Source organism: Bos indicus, chromosome 23 (assembly GCF_029378745.1).
Source record: "Bos indicus isolate NIAB-ARS_2022 breed Sahiwal x Tharparkar chromosome 23, NIAB-ARS_B.indTharparkar_mat_pri_1.0, whole genome shotgun sequence".
Classification (NCBI taxonomy): domain Eukaryota; kingdom Metazoa; phylum Chordata; class Mammalia; order Artiodactyla; family Bovidae; genus Bos; species Bos indicus.
The window spans coordinates 53,619,083-53,643,534 of record NC_091782.1 but is presented as its reverse complement, the minus strand read 5'-3'; the positions used below and the strand labels follow the sequence as shown (position 1 = coordinate 53,643,534).

Below are 24,452 nucleotides of genomic sequence, written 5' to 3'. Positions count from 1 at the left end.
AGCTGCTGTGAATGCCGCCTTTCTGCAGGACCTGGGTTTCCAGACCGGCTGCACAGAGCGGCTTATTGTCACCAGGAGGGGACGGCAGTGTCGCCGCTCAGATTCAGGAGGGCGTGCGGCCCGGCGGGCTCAGGCCCGAGACCCTCCAGGGCGTGGATCTGGGTGACTTTTTGTTTGGGGTCCTTACAGGTGCTGCTTTATCACTTGGAGACAATATCCACAGGCACTGTGTTAATGCTGATTAAGAGAAAGGCTCTTTTTAATAAGAAAAGAGAAAAACCCTTTGAAAGCCCCACGATTTCAGTTGTCTGGGATATAATTTCAAGTGAAGCGAATAAGTGATTTAAAACATCGTGATTCCAAAACCGATCAGAGGAGGAAAGGGAATCGGCCGGGCCCTTCCCGGCTGCCGCAAACCTCGGCCAGCCCGGGTCCTGGGTCCCGGGTCCGCCCGGCGCTCAGGCGTGGGGGTTGGTCCTCATGAGCTCCACGTCGGCCTCCACCATCTCCCGCACCAGCTCCTGCGGGCAGGGCGTGGGCGCGTGTCACGGGGAGCCCCAGCCCCCGGCCCCTGGGCCCTCCTCACCCACCCCGGAACCCCCCGCCACCACCCCCGACCCCGGGGGCCCCTCCCGCCTGGCCGGAGCCCCGGAGACTCACTCACATCAAAGGCGACCCGAGGCTTCCAGCTGAGCTTCTGCCTGGCTTTGGAGCAGTCTCCCTGCAGAAAGTCCTGCGGGCGGGATGGGGGGCGCACGGTCGGGCGGGCGGTGGCGGCCTCGGCCGGTCACCCACGGCCCCGCAGCCCTGCAGGCGCAGCTGGGCGGGTCCCCGCGCAGCCCCGAGTCCCGCCCCGGGGACGCGCTCTGAGGGCCTTCTGGGCCTCACCGAGGAGAGGGGTCGTGTCCCCCGCCCCCCGCGGTGCTTGCTTCCCGGCTCCTCTCCCTTCCCGGCTCCCAGCCAAGCCCCTTCCCTCCCCCTCCCTCCTGCCCCCTCCCCCCTCCCCTGCCTCCCCCAACTCCCCCTCCCTCCCCTCCCCTGCCTCCCCCAACTCCCCCTCCCTCCCCTCCCCTGCCTCCCCCAACTCCCTCTCCCAGCTCTCGCAGTCCCCACCCAACACCTGACCCGCAGGAATTGGGTCTCTGAGCCGCCCCCTCTTTACTGACCCCCACTGCTGCCCTCAGAGCTGAGGTCCAGGTTATTCTGTCGGTCCTGTTCCTTCCTTGGCAATGCTGATCTCAGGGCTTCTCCTCACCGCGCCCCTGCCCCAGCTCCCCCCACCCAGGGCCCGGGCTCCTCTGCCCCTTCCCCGCCCCCGGTCCCACTGTGGCTCATTTGCTCAGTGGTGAGCTTCTCTCCCCAGCTGACAGGGTCTTATCAAAATATAAAAACACATAAAAGAGGGCAAGATGACTCAACCAGTCCCGCTGGGCCTCCCTGGACAGGGAGGGGCTGGGAACCTCCGGGCTGTCCTGCTTGGCCTGCCTGGGAAGGGAACGGGGGAGAGTCGAGAGAGCCCACCCACCCGGCCCAGCGGAGCGCCCCCTGCCCACGACTGATGGATGGGAGGATGAGAAATGAGAATGTCAAGATGCTTCCAAAAAGAAAATGAGGGCAGAAGGAGGGAGGAGAGAGAGAGGGAAGAAAAAGGAGAGAGAGAGGCTCTGAAACAGACCAAGCTGCGTGAGCACCCCAGGCCCCAGGGAAGACATTCTCCCAGCCACATGGAGTACTAAAGGACAGCCTCAAACCACCACAGCGAGGAGCCTAACGGATGCTCAAGCTGCAGCTGAAATGTTTCTGCCCCATGTCAGTCAACTCAGGCTCTGGAAGGTGGATCCCACAGGCAGGCCAGGGGCGGGTGGGACCTCTGTGCTCACCCCAGCCCGGCCCGACGCACTCGGCCTGGCCCCACGTCTGCACTGTCTGCCCGGGGCTGTTCCAGCATGGCCCTTCCAGCGGCTGTCCACCACCCAGCCCCACATTCAGGCTGGGCTCAAGCAAGCTCCCAAAGGGCTTCACTGAAGGGCTGCCTTGGCTTCCAGCATTAATAATAGTCAAACAAGTTACTTCTGCTGGCCCTGAAAGTCCATGTGCAGAGTCCTCAGGAAAAGTAGGGTGCAGATATTATTGATTAGCAATTTAACACAGTGCTACATGGAGCTGGAAATATATGCGGAAAAACAAGTGAATTTATTTTTCTCTCCTTTCCCCGAGTAAACGTGTCTAGACTTCGAGGCTACTTCTGTTGGAGAAGAGAGTCACACAAAGACATACATTCTGCCTGTGTCCCCAGCGGGAGCTGTGAAACGTGGTCCCTGGAAGCAGAGCCCCAGGCTCTGCGGTGGCCACGCTCGGCTTGGGGGGTGCGGCCATCCACCCCACACCTGCCATGGCCTCCAGCCTGCGAGGGTGCAGAGCCCCGAAGCCCGTGCCTCTCCGCTGGCTGCAGGCGGCTCGGAAAGGGCGCTCTGCATTGAAACTCTGTTTCCTGCATTTTCCTACAAGCAGCTCCTAATTTAAAAACAAGTAGGGGACGACAATTAAGGAAGAAGAAAAATGGCTTTCAAAAGCTCAGAAACAGACGTGCTACCGTGCAAGGGTTTCATTGAAACCAGAGACGCACCAGTAAAACTTCCCGATGCAGTTCTGAGCCCAGCTCCCACATTCCAGCCCGGCAGCTAGCTTTTGCCTTCTGCCAAAGCGCTGTCTCCCTGAAATTTAATTAGACCGAGAGATCCTGTGAAGGAAAAGGATGAGGTTCCATTAAAACAAAACGTCGGCTCTGGACGCCAGCTGCTGTGTCCGAGCTGACACCTAGACCGGCCCCTTCTACGGAAGACAGGGACACGTGGCTTGTTTTATGCTCAACCCCTCTTGAGGGGCTTTCCTGCTTGTCCCCAGTGAGTCCGTTAGGGAAAACGTAAACAGCTGGGCCCGCAAGGTTTGGGGCCCGGGCTGGGGTACTCGAGGCTGGCCAGTGGGGAGGGAATGTGGGGCCCGGGGCTGGGGGGCAGGCCCAGCATCCTTCCCAGCCGCAAACCCTCCCCACTCGCGTGGGATCGGCTCTGAGGACAGGTGGGGAACCAGCCGTGTGCTTTGCTCTCTGCTTCTCTTCTGACAGTTCAGTCCCTCCTTTATTTATAGGCTTAAAGCCTTAGTATGACAACAGCGGCCGGAGCTGAAGGGACGTGATGATTTTATGTACAGTTTTCCCAAACGCACGCTGTGCACTGGGTGGTCTGGCCCTTTTCTTTAGGAGGGAGACAGGACCGCTCTGGGAAAAATGTGAGGCGTTTCTATGTGAAGACCACGTTTCCTGAGCTCCGGCTCTGCGTGTCCTCCCGTCTCCACGGCTGTTCCTTAGGTGAGCACTGCAGTTTCAGCCTGTGATTTATTCTTGTCGGATTCAATTAGGGTTGGCTGAGCGGGTCCCAGCGGCAGGGCGGCACAGACGCCCGTGTGCAGACGCCCCTGCTCTTCCGGGTCCGCAGATTCCGGGGCCGCCTTCAGGGCTCGTCCTCCGACGGCGGGGTCCAGCCCAGAGGCCGAGGGCCCGAGTGCCCGTGGGCGGAGCAGCAGACCCACGCGGGTAGGAAGCATGTTTTGCTGCAGTAATTTTTCTGGCTTTCCTGGTTTCTGTCCTTGTTACAGTGACGTGATAAAGGGCCAGGCCTGATCCTGGAAAAGTCATCAGGCTGGTTCCTGAGCCCCCAGCAGTCAGCACAGAGCCGGAGAGCAGGCCCGCGCTGCCGGCCGCCACCTCACCAGACCGCTTTCCGTGCCGGGGGCGTCTCTTCTCTGCCAGGATGAGGACCCACCTCCAGTGGGTGGCCTCCCTGCCTCCCCTGTGCTCCGGTCAGTGTTCAGCACACTCAGCCCTCGGCTGCCCACCCACTTTCCTGGAAATCACCCGGGGCAGGATGAGGACCCACCTCCAGTGGGTGGCCTCCCTGCCTCCCCTGTGCTCCGGTCAGTGTTCAGCACACTCAGCCCTCGGCTGCCCACCCGCTTTCCTGGAAATCACCCGGGGAAAGCTGTGAGGCAGAGTCTGTCACATTTCTTTCTAAAGTTCATGCTCTCATTTCTTTTCTCTTGCTCTTTCACTGAAGTTACGTTAGGAAAATTTTTAATATGAAAGTTAACATCCATTTTATTTTCAAGTGGCGCGTCTCCTTAACAGGGCTGTCTGCAGGCTTTCCGAAGGGCATCGTTTTAGGTGGAGAGTAGCCAAGGGTGGGCGCTCTTCGGGCAGGAGGCTGCTAAACGCCCACAGCGCACACAGCAAGAGCTGGACTCCAGCCTGTGACTGAGAAGGGGCAGACGGCCCGGACCGTTGAGGCTGAGCCACCTTCCAGGACCTGAGAGCCGAGCGTGAGGACTGCTCCAGATTCATCAGCTTCCTTCCACTTTGCTTAAAAAAGCAAAACTGAGGAATGGCTGAGGCTCCCAGGGAATAAAAGAATGCCAGTGAATGTGGTTCCTCGTGTAACTCGATGCTAATGCCTTCCTCTTGGGGAAATGCTCCTTTTTAGAAAGACAGAACTGCTCACGACGACAGCAGCAATGGACAGTCAGTGGGAAACACTGGCCCAGTCCAGGCTGGAGACGCGCAGCTGAGAGTCAGCGAGAGTGAGGAAAAGGGCCGAGCGGGGACCTTCCCCCAGAAAGCCCGCAGGAGAGCCTGCCTCCCGGGGGCTGGTTCAACGCCTCCTGCTCTCGTGTCGTTAGCTGTGAACCGTCCCAGAGAGGCGGGGAGCGCAGCGTGGGGAGCACCGCTCACCCCCAGGACCCCCGCCATGGGCACCCACGGAACTGAAGCCCGGCCTCCCCTCTAACAACAGGGCTGATAAGAGATGAGGAGAAAACAGCGGGTGTCTGGTCTGCTCAGGAAGCGGCCTCAGAGGGGCTGTCCGTCAGCGGGCTGCCGTCGGGCCCTGAACAATGCTGGGCTCTCCCGCGCGGAAATCCAGTCCTCAGCACCGCCCCGCCACCTCTGACCCTGGAGATACGGGGCAGCCGGTGGGGCAGAGAGAGCAGCCTGCCCAGAGACACTGGCACCTCTGCTGGGGGCTGCGGGTGGGGCCTTGGGACATGTGTCCCGGCCTCAGGGCTTGGGGAGGCGGCACCTGAGCGGGTCCCCAGGAAGCTTCTGGGCTGGGAACCACGATTTGTCATTTGGAATGAGCTCCTGAGAGCTACCAAACCCAGGCCTGCAAGGCCACCTCCCCGTGCACCCCAGACAGGGGTGAAGGCATCTACCTAGCACGCAGCGCTTTCTGGAAAAATGAACGAGAACACAGACTTCCTGACACGTCCACTTCTAAATTCGTAAATAAAGCCTATGGTGGTAAACAGAAAAAGTATTTGCTTTATAAATGGAGAAGCCAATTAACAGCATTTATAGTGCAGCCTACGTAGAGATGTCTGTTTTCATTTGTATTTTGAAAATACGGGTAGCAGAAAGAGAAATGTGGTTAGGACGGAGGGGAGAGGCCGTCAGACTATTGCTACAGTGGAATATGGGATGAAGCGCACCAAGTTCCTTGGAAACAGAGCTGGAGCAGACGTGGTAGAGACAGTCCTTTCAGGCTGAGGTGAGCATGGGGGCCCTCTCCTTGCGGAGTGGACACACGCCCGGGACCCAGGCTGGCTTCTGTCCCCAATGCCAGCCCCGGGCGCCCCCTCACAGCCGCATGCCCTCCCAGGGCAGAGGAGCGGGCCCCAGAGAGGCCAGCCCACCCGCCTCCGGGCCTGGCTCACCCGGGCTCAGTCTGTGCCCGGTTTCTCTCTCTTTCTTGCCTGTGCTGGCCCTCACTGGGGTGCAGGGCCTGCCTGCTAACTGTGGTGGAGGCACCCTGCTGCAGAGCACGGCTGCACTGTGGCGTGCAGCTTAGCTGCTCTGCGGCACGCGTGGGATCTCCCTGACCCGGGGATCGAACCCACACCTCCTGCTTTGGCAGGAGGCCCCTCTACCACCGAGCCCCCAGGGAAGCCCCTGAGCCTGCTTTCTCAAAGCTGCGCCCAGGTTGCTCTGAAGGCGCCAGTGAGGCGGGGGGTGAGCATGGCTGCACGCGCCCTGGTGAGGCGCCTCCTCCCCACCCCGGCCCGCTCCCTTCTCTGTCGGCTGTCCTCCAGGATCCGAGGTGCTTCCAGGGGATGACAGCCCCAGGAGAGCGTGGTCAGTCCTGCCGCGGGAGCCTCTGGACCCTGACACCCTCCCTGACGATCACTCTAAGCGGTGGAGGCGGGGCCGCTGGAGGTGGCAACACAGGGCTGGTGCACGAGAGGGAGATAAGACTGTCGGTGAGCTCAGCACATCCCAGGCTTCAAAGCCAGCAGCGTCTTTGTCGGAAATGACTGGTTACTGTTAATAACTGGGTCGAGGGTGTGAAGATTACCCAGGCTGGTAGGAAGTGACACAAAGCCCGCAGAAAGGAGATAAAGCGCCTTTAAGTGGACGATTAGAGGGGCTGACTCTGCTGGCTGGCGGCCCCTGGAGCACGAGGCTGGGCGGCTCTGCCTCTGCCGTTGAGGCCCTTCTACCCTCCAAGTGCTGCAGGTACACCAGCTAAGTAAACCTCGAGACAATCCAAATGCAACTCAGGAGATCCTGGATCTGCTTCAGGAGGCCCCTTTCCTGGGCACGGAAGCACCTGACAAGCACCGGGGGGCGAAGGCCAGCTCTGTGTTTGCTCACCTGCAGCCTGACGCGGCAAGGAGGCCGAGGCTGGCCACCAGGGACCCGCACGTGCAGAGGAGGGCTGCTTCATTCCCCGTTGTGAGGGGACCTGCTGGGCCCTAGACACCCACCCCCTCCCTGCCCCCGATTAGTACAATGAATACGGGCTTCCCAGGTGGCCCTAGGGGTAAAGAACCTGCCTGCTGTTGCAGGAGACGTAAGAGATAAGGGTTTGATCCCTGGGTCTGGAAGATCCCCTGGAGGAGGGCATGGCAACCCACTCCAGTACTCCTGCCTGGTGGGCGACAGTCCATGGGGTCGCGGAGAATCGGACACGACTTAGCAACTGAGCACAGCACGGCATCGATGAATGTTGTGGATACAGGGAGGCACCTGGAGCACGGGAAGGAGGCTTCTTCCTTTGGGTTTTTCTCAATCTGAAGAGCACGTCAGGCTACTCGCCTTCAGGAAACCCCGCTTCCATAACCCTCCCGCCCGCCTCCTTCTCACCCCAAACAGAAATGACACGGCACTCACGCAAACACGCATTCCCTCGCTGACCTGTAAGAAGTGCTGGGGCTAGCCCGGCCACAGACCACATCCAAAGTCTTGCTTTTAGGCTGTTTCTCTGGGGAGTTTCTCAGTTGAGGGAAACTTAGGACAACTGCTTCGACGCTTGTTAGTCAGGTTTCTGAGAGGCGTGGCGGAAGGCGTGCATGAGGACGGACGTCACGTCTGACTGTCCATTCTCTCGCTTTCCTGGCAGCGGGAGGTTTACCAGGTTGAGAGGCAGCCACGCTGCCCGGTTACCTGGGGTTTTCCTTTTCTGTTTTTGTAAGAGAAATAGAAGCCCTCCCTGAACACGGCCACAGAGACGCTTAGACACGACAACGTGACGGACGTCATGAAGCCCCCTGGGGGTCGGGCGCCGGACCGGAAGGCGCAGGGCCCTCAGCAGGACGAGCCCGCCCAGAAAACACAGCAAGAACGTGCTCTGTGGACAGTCGTCTGAGGGGCAGAGCGCTCTGAGCAACACAGACGAAGCTGAGCAGCGGGACGCACAGTGTGCTGCAGTGCCGGGTGACCAGATGGCCAGAATCACGCTCACGGTCCACCGTGTGGGAGGTTCTGTCCCAGCAACGGCACTGGCGGTGCTGGGAAGGAGACGGCCACGGCCGGTGGGCGGGGAGGGCGGCGGTACAGAAGGTGTGTGCTCGCCAAAGCGCCGGTCTGCCCCCTTCGGATCCGTGCATTTCGGCTGCCTCTGCGGCTCAGCCTTGGAGCAGTGTGGCCTCGGGGGAGTCCCTCAATGTCCCCGAGCCTCAGGGTTTCAGTCTGTGAAGCGGGGAGAACGTCGCCCGCCAGGCAAGGCCCGTGAGGGTCAGGATCCGGGTGGCGTCGGCCGGCGTGCCTCTAAGGTCGCAGTCCATGGGAGCAGCAGACCGGCTGTCATCACCGAGGTGGGGGAGCGGCGCTTCCGGCTTCCTGCAGTGACATCAGGGATGGAGCGTCCTCTCCGCGCAGGGGCTGTCTCACAGCTTTGCTTTTATAGTTCTGTCACTTTGACCTGCACCCCAACCAAACTTCTATTTTTAGATCATAATTTTTGAATAATGGTAACCGATTTTATATTTAATTTTCCCCCAGTTATTGTAACCATCTCACACGCTGTTGACTGTTACCAAACCTTTACTGCCTCAGACGCTGGGGGGGCAGTAGCGGGCATGACGAAGCCCTGTCCTGAGCCTCGGTGTCAACAGGAGGGCCCGTCAAGGGGGCGGGACGTGTGACTAAGCCCTTTGAGGCCACAGGGGGTTCAGGGCAGAAGTCTAGGAGGAGGGGGGCTTGAAGAACAGTGGGAGGTCCTCCCTGGAGCGGTGACGTTCATCAGTGATTTGATGATGAGAGAAGCGCAAGCAGAGCCCTTGGGTCTCGGGGATGGAGAGAAGGCCCCCGACTCTGCACAGGGCGTCCAGGGGGGCAGAGCCCAGAGGAGCTGGCGACACCCTGACCTCCGGGGAATTCCCATCATGGGGCCCAGGCCCTTGGCAGCAAAGCCACGTGGTCACGTGGCTTTATTCAGTGGTCGCTGACGGCCCCTTAGAGGACGTGCAGCTATGAACTGGCCACCTCGGCGTGCTGTGGTTTGAAAGTCTGCTTTCTGATGCCCATGTGATTTTTGAAAGTAAGTATGGGGTTGACTTCTAGCTCTGTGTCTTACAAGGGTGAGTGCGTTCTTCTCCCCTGGAAACTCACACACATCCCCCTTCCCTCCTAAAATCTGCCAGTCTTTGCTGTGCTTGAGCCTCTCAGCCTGGGAACATCTGGCCACTCTTGGGGGCCGAGGTCTGGACAACCGCCCTGCAGAGTCAGGACCATGCCCTACGGGTGGGCGGGTCACGTCACCCCTCAGGCCTGCCGGGCAGAGGGCAGGGCCCAGCGCTGCGCCAGCACCCACTGTGGGGGTGAGGAAGGAAGGGCTGACCCTCCCCTGGTCCAGCGAGGACACAGTGGACCTCTCCTGGGCCACGGGCTCCTCTTCTGCCAGAAGCTCTTGCAAGGACAGGACGCAGCACCGCAACCTGCTTGAGTTTGACTGTTTCCACCCCAGTTCTCTGTGAGGCTGTGATGTAAAGCTCCGCCAGCCGGTTCCACTTCAAGATTCATGGCCTTGATCAGCCTCCAGTGGAGTTCAGAGACTCTCGTTCCTCGGGCCCCGGGTCTCTGAGCACAAGCTCGCTGGTTTCTCTGACCTCAGCAGGAGCGGTGGGAGATGGTGGAGGAAGGGGGGATGGTGGGCACGCAGATGACTGTAGACGGTGGCAGCCAGGACCAGGGGGTGTGCTGAGGATGCCAGGTGGAGGGATGCGGTGGACCCGCTCCCAGGGGAGAGAGACAGAAGACTCGCCAGGAACTGGGCGGGGGGTGGGGAGGGTGGGTGGGGAGGGGCGGGGGCGGGATTCGGGGAGAACACCCGTGGGAGGGGGCTCCAGTGAGCGCCTCTCACTGCTTCCAGAGAAGGCGCTGCCAACGAAGTTCCAGAGTCTCGTTTTATCGCTATGCCCTGACTTCAGACAGCGCCTCTTTTTCAAGGACACGTCTCCTTTTCATGATGATGACGCAGAGGCTCTTCCAGAAGATGGCTTTTGTAAAATCACCTGTGATCGCCTCTATGGCTCTGAGGGACACACTGGCTTGTTCTGAATCTTGATTCGATGTCAGACTCTGGGTGGAGGAGGTCTGGTTCACCCCACGGGGGAAGCAGGCCCACAGCACCGTCCACGCCCCACCGGCAGGCAGCCTCGCTGTGCCCAGCCCAAGCAAGCAGAGGGTTAAGCCAGCGGTGTCCACGTGTCCTACCGACACGTCCCCTCAGCCTGCGGCTGCAGCAGGAGGCGGGGGGGAACCTTTCACATGACATCATAAAAGCCTGATTTATCGCCAGCTACCAAACATCTAGAAAACCATAACATCCTTTCAGGAAAACGCAGTGGAAGATAATCAGGCTGACTTTGATGGAAGCTTTGGCGGCGACTCCGTGTGGCTGGCTGTCCTGGAATCCAGGCAGAGACTGTTTGCAGCCGGAGTGGTCGTCGCCGCTGAGGCTGGGGTCCGAGCTGTGTGCTGCCTGCGGCCAAGAGAAAACAGGAGCCTGTGTCGCCCTCTGCCAGCGTGCCCGAGTGCTTCAGTGCGTGTGAGAGTCATTTGGAAACGCCAGCCGTGCCCACACGGGAGGAATCACGGATCACGGGCGGTGGGCACCACCTGTGTCACACGACCCCACAGGCTCCTCCCGGGACCCCGCTGTGCACGCTGCGTTGTGTTCCCAGAGTGTGCACCCCATCTAAGAGGAGCCGTCATCCTTAGTAACCAAGGGGCCAAGAGGTGCTCGGAGGTGTCCAGGAAGCCCAGGGCCGGCCTCCTCCTGCATGAATGTCCGACCTCGACTGTTGCTCCTGTGCAGTAACTGGGTCAGATCTCCAGGCAGGAGCCGTGTCTCCTCTGACGTGTCTGCAAACAGACCCCGGAAAGGCGAGCACAGGCGGGCGAGAGCCTCTCAGGGGCTGGGGTGGTGGTCCAGGACTCCGGCCACAGCAAATCCACACCACCTGTTGGCACAGACCGTGGCCCGCCTTGGCCCAGCGACGCCTCCTCTGAAGGTCGTGGGTCTCTGGGGTTTGGGAGGACGGACGGGAGGACTCTGCTCTTGCTGGTTTTGCTGCTTCCCCCACAGAGTGTAGCTTGGACTCTTCGCAGGATCACGGGCGACTGAACGGGACCATGAGAAGGTTCCTGGGAGACTGGGGCTCCGTGCGGCCCCCAGACAGGAGAGGTCAGAGGCGCTCAGCCTGGCTCCGAGCTGTCAGCCTGCAGAGGGGCCTCTGGGCACATGGAGCTGCCCTGACCCACCACTGCCAGCGCCCCCACCCCCCCACCCCCCACTTGAGTTCCCGACAAAAAAGTGCTGCCCCGACCCCCCAGGGCCAGCAGAGGATGGCCGGGTGGGCGCGGGGCCAGCCTTGCTTGCAGAGCTGGGGCAGAAACTCCCAGCTTGGGCTGTTCGCAGAGGGTGGGAGCGGCACTGGGGTCCCTCCGTCTGTGGGTGGGAACACAGGCAACTTAGAGCCAGTGTCCCGGGGGGTGAGGGGCCTGGGTGGGAGCACCCCTGTGGCTGAGACTCAGCGGTAGACACGGGGCACACAGAGTGGTCGGGACACGGGCACGCAAGCCAGCACCTGGGGTCACTCATGGGGTTGCGGGTGGGGGCCATCGGGGCTGGGGGGCCAGGCGACAGGCCGGGCTCTGCAGTCAGGGTGTCAGGGCTGAGTCCTGAAGATCAGGTGTCCCACCTCAGGCCGCAGAGGGCAGGACAAGCCCTCCCCCTTAGAGGGCTCAGCTCTCCATCCGGACCCAGCCCACCCACACTGAGCCCCAGGACGCGCCGCCACAGAACCCCAGGAGCGTGGGGCTGCAGCGCCTTCGGCCTCCCCCAGGGAAAGGCAGTCTGTCCGTCCCAGCCCCGACCACAGCCTTGAATGAGTGCTTTCCCCAGTGACCGCCCAGGGGAGGCTACCTGCAAGACTAACCACACTTGCCCCCGACTTGATGAGAACAGGCCCGGAGCGCTAAAGTGCGGGCGATGGCTTGGGGCCGGTCACCTCTCCTCGCAGGTTTTCCCAGGAGCGTTCTTTAGATGGGACGACCTAAGCGGTGCTTGTTCCGAGGGGAACCTCATGTCTCTACCATCCCGCGCATCACGGCGTCCACCCCGAGTGGGGAAGGCCTCTCTCTGCGGCGTGGGGTTCTGAGTGGCTCGTGTGTTCCAGGCTGCCTGCGGAGCAGCACTCAGCACTGTGGGAGGTGCTGTGTCTTATCTTATGTCTCTCTGCAGAGCTGCTCCATGAGGCACAGTCTAACCGTGCAGCTAGCGGCACCACGATTCTGATTTTATACGCGAGAAATCCACGGCAAGCGTCAGCTCTGATAACCCACGTGCCTTGCCGTTACAGTGACGTTTCGGACCCCTGGTAAGAAAACGCAGTTGGATTTTCCTCGATCCTTTATTGCCTCCTCAGTAAAAATGCAGAGCTGCCGCACAGAGAGTCATCAGGACTTTTAGTTTTGTGATACTTTAATTCATGGGTCGCTGAGCTAATTACCACTCCCAAATGATAAAACATCGTAACTACTGACAATTTTAAATGAAAGTGTTTTCGTGAAGCAGCTGCATTTTATAGGCCTGTGTGCAGACTGACTGTGAAACACACTGGCTGCTGCCTCTGTGTGGAGCTTCCTGCTGACGGAGGACCTAACACATGGACCGGCTGCTCTAAAGTCACGGCTAAGGGCTATAAAAGCAACATGGTACAAAGTCAGAAATAACGAGATCATGCCCTAACTTTAAGGCATCCTCTTAAAATCTCGAAATGTAATTACAATTCTTGCTTAAAGTGTCAACTTATAGTCCTGTCTATGAAACACCACGCATGTGCAGGGGCCGGTCACCTCTGCTTGCAGGTCACGGGGCTGGGCCCCCCGGCGCGGGAGGCGTGCACCCTCCGCCTCAGAGTCCGGACCCCACGAGTCTGTGACGCCCCCTCGGCAGCAAGTGCAGGAGAGAATCGCGCCCTCCTCGGGGATCGCAGCCTCGTCCTGACTCAGCCTGAGTCCCGAGGACATGCCATTCGCTCCCCAACAGACGGGAGAACTCAGTTTCAGAGGTCAGCTCAGGGGTCAGAATATCTGATGACGTCTCAGCCTCTAAATGTAACAGTTACGCTAGGCCAGCAGCATCTGACCTTCCGGGAGCACGGCTGACACTGCGTTTCAGCCTTCCTGATACGATGGCCCTTCACCTACGATCCTGGAGGAGTGACTCCTGTCCTGCACCACGACGGCAGGCTGCCCCAGAGCAGGTGCGGCCGCCCGGGGCTCCTGCCTGTCTCCACACCTCCCCAGGTGGCTGGAGGGCATCTCCTGCTCAGTCAGGCCAGGGATACAGACCTGGGGATGGTCTCAGCCAGGGCCACAGACCCGGGGGACCCTCTCAGCCAGGGCCGCAGACCCGGGGGACCCTCTCAGCCAGGGCCGCAGACCCGGGGGACCCTCTCAGCCAGGGCCACAGACCCGCGGCAGTCTTTCCAACCGCCTCTTCCTTAGACTGAAGGCAAGTTTCTCGTATCCTTCCTATAAAGATATTTATGTTGCTTCAAAGATGGCCCTGATATGTCACTGTCCTGATGGCTTTTTAAGAAAATAGCTCTAAGCCGTCTTGTTTCTTTACGCGGGTTTTCTAAGAGTTTTCCCAGCTCATCTTTCAGAGAGCCCTCAAAAGCCTTTATTAAAGTAGGAACTGGCATTCTGTCCAGTCTCCTGGCCTGGGACCCTGCCCCCCTTATGGGAAGGGTCCCTGTCAGGTGCTGGCTCTGCAGTGGTCCCCTAGGCCCCAGGGTCCTCGGGGGTGCAGGAGGGACTGAGGCTGAGGCCTCTGCCCCAACCCACTCTGCAGACTCCAGGGTCACCCACACGATGAGCTGCTCCCCGGCGTCCCTCTGAGAACACCTCCCGAGCCGAGGACACCCCCAGTGACACACTCCTGTCTCTCCCTGGAAACGGAAGAGGCCCTTGGAAGCACCTGCCCTTCCCGGTGCCCCCAGGACATGGGTGCTGTGCCCCCGCCATTGTGACCAGGCAGACCCAGGACTGCTCTGGAGACCCCGACACGACCCCGGCATTTTACCTACCAAGTCAGATAATACACGAGCGGAGAAAAATGCCCACCAGACTCACCGTCTCTTAAAGAGATGCCTTAAAGAGCTGCCACAGTCTTGTCAGATGGAAGACCGGACACGTGAACGGAACAGGAAAACACCCAGTGGGGGACGTGCCCCCCGGGGAGCGTGCCCTCCACGGAGCATGCTCTCCAGGGAACGTGCCCCCCGGGGAGCGTGCCCTCCGGGACAGGGCCAGGTCGGCGGGGTGGGTGGGTGGGCAGGAGGGTGGGCCCGAAGCCACTGGCCTGGCCTCTGTGGGTGAAATCCAGGCCGAGCCCTGCAGGGCGCCCCTGGGAGGGGATCTGGTCTGAGCGGTGCTGGCCGCCCTGCGCTCCTCTGTCCAGTGGGGCTGGCTGCCCCGGGCCTGTCCACGCACGCCGGCGGCCCACATCACCCCAGCCTGTCCCCACCGCATCTGCGCTCACCCCTGTCCTGCAGAGGAGGACGCCTGGTGAGAGGCCCAGGACGCCAGGCTGACGGGGGCTCCTGAGCACGGCCGCCCCTGCTGCCTGCGCGGCCCCGCCGGCATTTCTGGTCTGAGCAGACAAGGGACTGACAGGCAAAGAGACGGTCTCCTGAAGGCCCCTCTGAGGTGCTCCAGGAACTCCATTCCTGGGCCCTGGGTCCCCGAAGCTCCACTGAGGGTGCACTGCTCCCCTGGGTGCAGGGGCCTCTGTCTCTGCCCATGCTAACCACAGGCGCACACTCAGGCCTTCAGTTAGGGTCACAGGCCTGACTCAGCACCCACAATTCCAAGGAGGACCTCTGGGGCCTGCTGGTTAGCCTTCGGCGGAGCGAGGTGGGGGGCTGGATGCGACCAGGTGTCAGGAGGCCGCCCCGTGAGCCGTGTCCAGCCTTGTCCCTCTGTCCTGCACACGCTGCTGCACAGATGCCCTTCCTCCCAAGCGCGCGGCGGCAGAGACCCTGCGCTGCACCGTCGCTGGCCTGCCGGCCTCTTGCCCACACCCGCTGCCTGTCCATGCCTGTGCGTTGACGATGCACAGACAGACACACACACACACGCTGCGCCGGCCGCCTCCCACAGCTGCCCAGGTCACCTGCCTGGTCTAAGCACTGCCCCCCGGCTTGTGCGTCTCACTCGAACCATCCAATCCACCTCCAGTGCACAGGCCCACCAGGCTTTTGGCTCCCGACTCCTGTGCGCTCAGGTCAGTCTCCCGGGGGCTCCAAGAGCTGCTCAGACGTGGTTTCCTCCTCTGACCCTCAAGGTATCACCTTGACTGATGCCCTCAGCCGGTGTCACTTCTCATCTCGGTTCTGACTTATTCATAAACTGTGCTTATCATTCAAACTTGGCTATAGCCCACTCTAGGAAAAGAATTTTTCCTTTGCTCTATGATCAAAGATGGTGCTGTGTTTATAACGGGGCTTCAAAAACGAGTGCAGAAGCTACAAACGTAGGGAAAGACATCCCATGCTCACGGATTGGAAGATGTGATATGTTTAGAGGAAAATACCACCAAAGACATCTACACAGCTAAATGCCATCCCTATTAGAACCCCAAGGGGAGGTTTTCTTTTTCCCCAGAAATAAGAATCTGTCCTAAAATTCATATGAAATTGCAAGGGTCTGGTAATAGACAAAGGACTCTTTAAAGAGAAGAACAAAGTTGCAAGTGTCCCACTCCCTGATTTCAAAACTTGTTACTGAGGTATGGTAGTCTGCGCTGTGTGGTTCTGGAATAAGACAGACGAGTAAACCAACGCAGTAGCGCACAGACCTCAGGGAGGAACCGCTGCATACGTGGCCGAATGACGAAATGGCCAGAAGGAAGCACAAGGGGGAAGATTTACGACCCTGGACGTGGCGACAGCTCCTTGGATATGACGCCAAAAGCACAAGCAATGAAAGCAAAAACAGATAAACTGGACGACATCGAATTTAAGACTTCTGGATGTCAAAGGACACCATGAACAGGGGGGACACACCGCAATGGAGAAGGAACCTGCAAACTGCATCCGAGAAGGGCTCAGACCCAGAATAGACTCGGAACTCCCACAGCACAGCACCAGCAGAGCAAACACCCGACTGAAAAACGGGCAGCAGGCTTGCACAGATGTTTCTTCAAAGAAGACACATAGATGGGCAAGGAGCAAATGAAAAGATGCTCAACGTCACTGAAGTATGGAAACACAAACCAACCACACGGGACACTGCTTCACTCCCATTCGGATGGTTCCATTAAAACAAACACAGCAACTGAGCATGACAAGGGCCGGCAAGGCTGTGGGGAAACGGGCACCCTGGCACCCTGGCATCCTGCTGGTGGGAGCATAAATGGTGCAGGCACCGTGGAGAACAGTAAGGAGACGCCTTAAAAACAACAGATTCTATACATGACCCAGCGGTTCTACTTCCACTTCTGGGTGTCTATCCAAGAGAACTGAGAGCAGCATCTTGAACAGACACTGGCACACCCATGTTTGTAGAAGCATCACCCACAATGGGCAGAAGGTGGAAGCAACCCCGATGCCCAATGAAGGAGGATGGATGAACAAGGGCTGGTCCACACACAGAGCGAACATCACTGAGGCTTCAAGAGGGCGGGAATCCTGACCCAGGATGCACCGTGGATGGACTCTGGGGACACTGTGCTCAGAGGAACGAGCCAGATACAGAAGGTCAAATACTACCCGACTCCACGCACACGTGGTCCGTGGAGGAGTCACATGCATGGGGACAGAAACTAGGGCTGTGGGCTTCAGGGGCTGGGGCGGGGGAGTGGCAGGTGATCGCTTAGTGGGGACCAGGTGTCAGTTCTGGGGGAGGAAGGGGTTCCAGAAGCACAGAGGTGATAGCTGTGAAGGTAATTAAGGCCACAGGACTCCCACTTGAAAACGGTTAACATGGCAACGTTTAGGTATACTTAACCACAAAACTCCATCAGTACCCAATTTAAGAAACGAACAAACCACTTCTATCTAGAATCACTAAGTTGCCTTTATCGTTCAGAAGCTGACACACCTGAGCCTGGGCTCCAGGTGGTACCTGAGCCTCGAGCCTTGTGTCCCCGGAGTCCAGCACAGGGCTGGGACGCCACGAGACTGGTCACTGAGCTAAAAAAGGAGCAGGACACACACAGCCTGGCCCCCTTTCCCGGGGGTCCGGCCACTCACTGCACTATTTCATGTTCAACTGACACGTGTGTGTGTATCCTTTTAAGTGAAGAATTTCCCTACTTAAGTAAAATATTTATATTAGCTTTCTTTTAAGGTTGAAAGCCCTTAATATTTTAAACACAAAACTAGAATGAAAGCTGCAACGGTGTCTGTTCGTGCGGCCCGAGGGCGTTGGGTCTGCCCACGCGTATCAGGGCCTGGTGGCCAATGGCCACAGTCAGGGTCACAGGTCAGTGTCTGGCCGGGGCCCCTGGGGAGGGAGCGGTCTGTGCAGCCTGCGCTCTGTGCTGTCTCCCAGGGGACACAGGCGCAGGGTGCCATGGGTGAGCACGGCCCCGTCAGCGGGCATCCCCTGAAGCCGCAGTGCCGTCTGGCCCCGGGCCAGGCCCCATTGAGTGGGTGGCGCAGTCCCCACCCCGAGGACCCGTCGTGTCCTGATGCAGGTCCTAATCAGCACCTCAAGGACGTGCGTTTGCGACGCACACCCACGCTTCCCGCCTCACGAGTGGCGGCCCGGCTCAGCGTCCCGGCAGTGAGGTCCACAGCAGAGCCTCAGTCCGCCTGCCGCTGACTCCAGGGCCTAGGGGGAGTCTGAAGGTCTTCACACGGAACCGGAAGGAGCGGGGCTCATGGATCCGGAGGCTCACAGCACCCACCGCCCAGAAGAGGCAGGGCCGGTGGGACCCTGGACACCCCGCGGACACTGCGGGCGCTTCTCCAGACAAGCAGAGGACGCAGGGGACGACGGTGTGTCTGTGCTGAAAGTCTGGGCAGGAAGCTGGGTAGAGGCCGGACTCTGCCTGTCTGATCCACAGCTGCCCGCTCCCCGCATCCACCCTGGAGTGTGAGAGGCAGGCGACACGACATCACAGAACAGGACAGCAAAGTGAAAGCCCAGACCCGCCGTGAAGTCCTTGTGCAACAGACACAACCACAGAGCACACACGGACGCAGTGCCTGAGCTCTCAGCGAGCTGCGTGGACACTCGGGTGTGAGCGGCCCCGTCCGTCCAGCTGGGGCCCAGGGCTGCGTGGACACTCGGGTGTGAGCGGCCCCGTCTGTCCAGCTGGGGCCCAGGGCTTCCTGGGGACACTCGGGTGTGAGGGGCGCCCGTCTGTCCAGCTGGGGCCCAGGGCTTCCTGGGGACACTCAGGTGTGAGGGGCGCCCGTCTGTCCAGCCAGGCCCAGGGCTGTGTGGACACTTGGGTGTGAGCGGCCCCCATCTGTCCAGCTGGGGCCCAGGGCTTCTTGTGGACACTCGGGTATGAGCGGCCCCTGTCTGTCCATCTGGGTCCAGGGCTCCATGTGATTGGTACTGGCCATGGTGCACGGCCCTCTTCTCTCGTCTCGACCTTGAGACGTGGCCTGAGGAGACCGCAGGGCCCAGCAGGCGGTTTCCACTCTGCCCCTGAGCAGCGCCACCTGAGGAGGCAAGGTGACCCCCTGCACACGATGCAATCCCCCTGCCCACCCCACTTCTAGGAGACTGCAGGAGCCCCTGGGCGGCCAGTGCTTGGCAGCGGCCCCACCAGCATCCCTCCAGGTCGCGAATCCACTGCAGCGGGCTGCACCGCAGGCCGGGGCTGTGAGAGCCGGTGGTCAGCAGTGACCGGCCGGCCAGCGCCCAGGAGGGTCCAGCAGCCCTCGGGGATGGTCATCAGGCACCTGAACACGTGGCCAGCATCGCGTCCTCAAAGCACCACACGCGTGGTAACTACCAAGCCTCACGGTGCCCTGCGGCATGGCTACGGTCAGCTCCACTGGACATAGGAGGAAACGGGCCGGCTGAGCGGGCTGCTGGAGGCCGCACGCCACGCCGGGAGTGGGTGGGGACGTGACTCAGGGCACCTGACCCTGGTCTCTCGGGGTACTGGGTGCCGTCAGCTGGCTCACCTCACTGGGGCCTTCCTGCCCGGCCAGGGGGCCGGGAAGCAAGAAGCAGGGTGACAGCTGACTGTCCGCGCCCGCCCCTCCTCTGGCTGGTCGGCCTGACGCGCAGGGGACCCTCTGCCACGGTGGGCCTGCGTGCGGTGGACCCCCATCAATTGAACAGAGGCTCCTGGAAGAGGGGGGAGGGGCAGGGACACGCAGCAACGCGCCCTTTGAGAGGCCCCGGCAGCGGAGATTACACGCGGCCAGCTTTCCATGTCGTGCCACTGTGATTGCAGACAGCAGCTGCCGAGCAGTCCCAGGACGCCGGACCCTGGGGCCAGAGGCCCCTCTGGGCTGGACTCCCACCGGGGGAGTGTGGGGAGTCAGCCCGCAACGCCCCCCGCTCCTGGGGTCACAGCATCCCTGGAATCTGGCCCTGGAGGACAGTAGAGTGCAGAACAAACCTCTTCTCGAGAGCATGGACCTTGGCCCCTGGTCAGTGATCCCCTGGCTGAGCCACAGTCGTCCCAGGGGCGCCCCCGGGGAAGGGCCCCAGCAGGTCAGGGCTCAGCTGGACAAGGACACACGCAGTGCCCTCGTGGGGCTAACCTCAGCCCCACCCGGAGGCCGGTCTGGGGGGCCGCCGTGTGGGGGGCAGAGCAGGAGGAAGCAGGGCTGCTCCGGCCACTGCCTGCAGGCGGCCGCCCCTCCTGATCTGCCTGGACCACCGTTCAGGACCGAGGGTTGCCCTGGGCCTCTCCGCCCACCATTAAATCCCGCTCAATCACAGAGACGAACGCAGTCATGCTGGGCAGCCAGATGCTATCGTCGCAGACCCTCCTCGTAAACCGCAGTGAAACCGGAGAGCTTGATGAGCGCGGCTAAGCAGCTGCACCTCTGACCCGACCGCGTTACCCCGGCCCCATCAATCCCCCGTCAGCATAAGCAGCGTTCCCAGGGCCCCTCGCCACGACAGCGCTGAGCCGCGGCTGACAGCCTGAACGTTTTCTAACAGCAATCGTGTCCTACAACACCAAGGGGATTTGCCCGGTATCTGGGGCTCTATAAAACCATGTGAACATGCTGAAAGAATTAGAGCCTTTAAGGATGAAACATGGACGGTGACGGTGCTTTCTGGAGGGGCTGCGACGGCAGCACAGGGTGGGCGAGGTGGGCTGCACGTCTCCGTTTCCCAGGCGACACACTGCTATCACGTTTCGCCTCCTCAGGTGTGTGTGCTCCGGCAGGTCCAGCCCTCTGTGACCCCATCGACCGCAGCCCCAGGCTCCTCTGTCCATGGGGATTCTCCAGGCAAGAACACTGGGGTGGGTGGCCATGCCCTCCTTCAGGGGATTTTCGTGACCCGGGCATCGACCCTCTGTCTCCGGCGTCTCCTGCCTGGGCAGGCGGGTTCTTCACCTCTGTGCCACCTGGGGAGCCCCATGGGTGCTTAAGTGGCCATTCAAAAAAAACATGTGTCCCACTTGTCAGGGGTTTGGACATTTCAAAAGGACGGGATGCACGTCGTCCTGGGTAGGTTCTCCTGACTGTGCGCAGACCCTGAGGAAACATCCCCGGGGTCCCCATCTCTGCTCGAGGCCGAAGCTCGGGGGAGCCAGGGCCACGTGCGCGGCCAGGACGAACGAGGAGAGGCTGCCACCTGTCACCTGTTTCCTGACATCACAAACGGGTGAGACTTGGGTTCCTGTGAGATGCGAGGGGGTAGTTACGATGTGAATGTATTTATGAATATCCTCCAGGTAATGCTATTTCAAAAGAGAACACCAACCTTGGGAATATCTGTTTACTTTTTTTTTCACTTTGAATAAAAATAGTATTTAGTCACTTTGTGGCTTAGCTTCCAAATAAGGAGGATGCTGTTGCTTTTTATTAAGATACTAAAATAGCACGTAGGTAAGCACATAAATGTAAGATTTATAAACCCTAACAGAGTGCTTTGAAAAATATGTTATCAAGATGATTTAAAAACATCTTTGCAGTTTAAATTCTAAAAAAAATAGGTAGAAAATGTGAATGTTTTCAGAGACATGGGGGGAGAAAAGGGACCCAACATCAGAGCAGAACATTACCAGTAACGCAAGTGCTATTAACCTAGAGATAAGTGGGAACGTGTGCTGCTCTTAGCAACACGCCACTGAGTTTCGCTGAGGCCCGAGCACCAGGAATCGGCCCAGGAGGACAGATCCCGAGAGGCCATGGGGTCCTCATGCTGACCCCGACGTCAGTGGGGTCACTGAGGCCTGCGGAAGCGCAGAAGCTTCGTGAGCCGCATTAAAAGAATTGTATTTTTATTCTCTCAGAAGGAGTGGACTGACTGGATGTTTACTCTGTGAGGCCAGCGTGGAGGGGGAGCCCGCTCAGCTCAGCGCCCCGGGGGACACGTCCAGGCCCTGGGGGACACGTCCAGGCTCCCAGAGGACACGTCCAGGCTCCCAGGGACATGTCCAGGCCCCGGGGGACACATCCAGGCTCCCAGAGGACACGTCCAGGCTCCCAGGGGACACGTCCAGGCCCTGGGGGACACGTCCGGGCCCCTGCAGGCCCTTCTGGGCACAGGCCGTCCCTGAAGCCGCGTCAGGGTCTTTGGCCTCTGAGACTCTTCCTAGCTTTTGGATCAACGTTTGTTTGGAGGGAAAGATGGCTTTGTTATAAACCTGCTCTCTGCCACTGAAATAAACAGAAACTGCGCGGTGTGCTTTGCTGCCTAAATGAAGTGTGTGTGTGGGGTGGGTTCGGTATGACCCCAGAGAGGTGAGGAAGCCTCTGGTAGAAGGGAGGTCGGCAGCCGGGGCCGTCACAGCCTGTCTGGCGATGGCAGGGGGCTGCTGGGACCCCAGCCCCGAGAGCCGGAGGGCTCCTCAGGGGCGCCCCCAGCGTTACTATGCCCCGCAGACCCACCCGAGCCCGGGAGGATCACAGGTCCTCTCTGGTCACCGAGAGGAGCTGCTGCAGGGTGGGGGGCGGGAGGGTGTTCAGAGCTGCCCTGACCGGGAACAGGGGGCAGATGTGGGCCGCTCCTCTAGCTCTTACAGACCAAGGGCTTCTGGGGCTCCTCCCACCTGATCGGGGGCTTTGGGAGACCCGTGGGTGGTCAGAGGACCCCTTCCCGGGGAACACATGCCGGAACGGGGGTCTGTCCCTCCCAAGGCATCATGGTGGGTAGCTGACGCTCGGTTTCTCTTAATGAACGAGTAGGTCGGATATCTAAACGGAACTGGTTTGTCCAGACTGGACGAGACAGAGAAAACGCATATCCATATGAGAAGTTAGAACATTCTGCAGGTTGGCTTCATAATTACAAGGACATTTACAACGAGGGAAGCTATGTGGACAGAAATGCTGGATGCAGAGACCTCCGGAGGTAAGAGCAGCTCAGTGATACTGCAGATACTCATCTCCGCACGTCTCCTATCTTCAGCTCTGTTTTTAGTCTTTGCTCTGCATTCCACTGTTCCAAAAGCCGAAGTCACCGGCGGGTCAGCCCATGGCCCGGGGTGCGTACCTCACACATCTGAACAAAACGGGTCTTTGCTCCGAACGTGAAAACTCTTGCTCTGAGGCGGGCTGCTGGGAGCCCCGCCCCCCAGCTCTGCCCTCCGGGGCGGGGGTGGCCGCTCCCTCCGGTTCTGCTGTCAGGGCCCGGCTGGCAGGCTTCTCCAAGCTCGAGACAATGAGTGCCTCTACCCACGGCTCACCCCCACCCACGCGGGCCTCCAGGAGGTTTGCACAGTCGGACAAAGGTCTGAGGGCTGCCTCCTGCCCACCCCAGGCCAGCAGGCGAGGGCCCACTGCGCCAGCGCCCTGAATCCACCGCTCCCCAGGCCTGTGGAGGCGCCGGGCCTGGGGTGCCCCCTGCCCTCCTCTAGGAGGTGCCTACGGGCTGCCTTGCCCTCCACACCCTGTTCAGAAGAAGCCACAACCCCAGGCTGTGTTCGCGGCCGGCGGCTCTCCTGAGAAGCCAGGGTGACCAGGAGGGATCGGGCCGAGGGCCCCCCGACTCCCTAGACCCCGGCAGGCGGTCCTGGGTCCGGGGCTTAGTCACGGGTGCGAGCCGCTGAGGAGGGGACGGAGTCCCGGGATAAGTGGCGGCAGCTCTGCTGCTCTGCTGACTCCGGAGGGAGCACTCCACGGTTCCGAGTGTGACTCCGGAGGGAGCACTCCACGGTTCCGAGTGTGACTCCGGAGGGAGCACTCCACGGTTCCGAGTGAGCACAGGTTACACACGGGAGAAGCACAGCTCCAGCGCCAGCACGTGCTGCTGCTCCGTGCTTCCCCAGAAGTGTGTTCTGTCCTGGAGCTGATGATGCCGCGTACCGCCCATCAGGAGAAGACCCTGATGCTGAGGGCAGGAGGAGGGGGCGACAGAGGACAAGAGGGCATTTTCCAGTGCCTGGTCTCCGTGATCAGACGTGGACAAAAAATTCAGAGACGGGTCCTGAGGGTCCCTGGAGACAGCAGACGCGAAGGCTGCGTGTGCGGCGGACGGGAGAGGAGAGGGCCTGTTTGGCCACCAGGCTCCGTGTCCCCAGGAGGAGTAGGCCCCTCCCCACGCCCAGGTGCGCCCCATCTCTTGCAGGCTCTCTCCCCACCTTGGGCATCTGGGGCTGGACAGAGCGCCTCCCCCAGGTCCCTCCCTGGCGAGTTGAGAGGACAGGTCGGCGCTGGCTCTGCAGCCCCCACGCCTGGCCAGACACCTTGGTGGGATTCGAAGGCACCACCCCATCCCTAACCCCGTGTTCTTAAACATGAAACGCACTGCCCATCAGCCCACAGCAGCTGACCACCCTGGTTTTGAACTTCGGCGAAAACAGATGAGGTTCGGGGTTTGAGAGGGCCTCTCTGGCTTCGGGCCATCGCTAGCATCCTGACATCCGCAGTGTCCCCTCGGCCATCCCAGGCGTCAGGGCTGCGCCCCTGGACGCACCGGAGCCCCCACTGCTCCGGCCCCCTCCCGCCCACCCTCCACCGCTTCCTTGGTTCCACAAGGCTCCATGTTTCTTCCTTTGATTTCTCTTCAGCTCCGTTGTCAAAGGGCCTTTTAAAAAGTAGACTCCTTTTGAGAGCAGTTTTCATTTTGCAGAAACATGACACAGAAGGTAGACGGGGCCCCTGAGCCCCTCCTCCACCTGCCCTGCACGACCTCCCCTGCGGACATCCTACTTCCAACTGGGACCAAGACCCGCGCACTGACTCCAGTCCCTGCTGGGGGCTCTGGTCCTCTGGGCTCTGACAGACGTGCGACCTCTCCTCGCCAACACACAGGCTTATACAGAGTAATCCTACCTCCTTAAAAAATAAAACCCCGCACTCCACCTAGTGTGCCACACACGCGCGTGTGCTCGGCTGTGCCCGACTCTGCCACCCCATGGACTGCAGCCCACCAGGCTCCTCTGTCCATGGGCTTCTCCAGGCAAGAATACTGGAGTGGGCTGTCCTTTCCTCCTCCAGGGGATCTTCCTGAC

At 60.2% G+C, this 24,452-nt stretch overlaps 1 protein-coding gene across 4 annotated transcripts in view; it reads right to left on the bottom strand.

Annotated features, from left to right (window-relative positions):
* Positions 1-231: 231 nt before the first annotated feature.
* The window catches only part of GMDS (GDP-mannose 4,6-dehydratase), a 435,953-nt gene continuing 411,732 nt past the window's right edge, over positions 232-24,452 (bottom strand). For all 4 annotated transcript variants that reach the window (XM_070778494.1, XM_070778496.1, XM_070778495.1 and 1 more), the window contains 2 exons: positions 665-733; positions 232-521 (listed from right to left, as the gene is read on the bottom strand). In XM_070778494.1, coding sequence (XP_070634595.1) covers positions 459-521; positions 665-733 — 132 coding nt within the window. In that variant the 3' untranslated portion in view covers positions 232-458. The remainder of the gene's footprint in view (positions 522-664; positions 734-24,452) is intronic.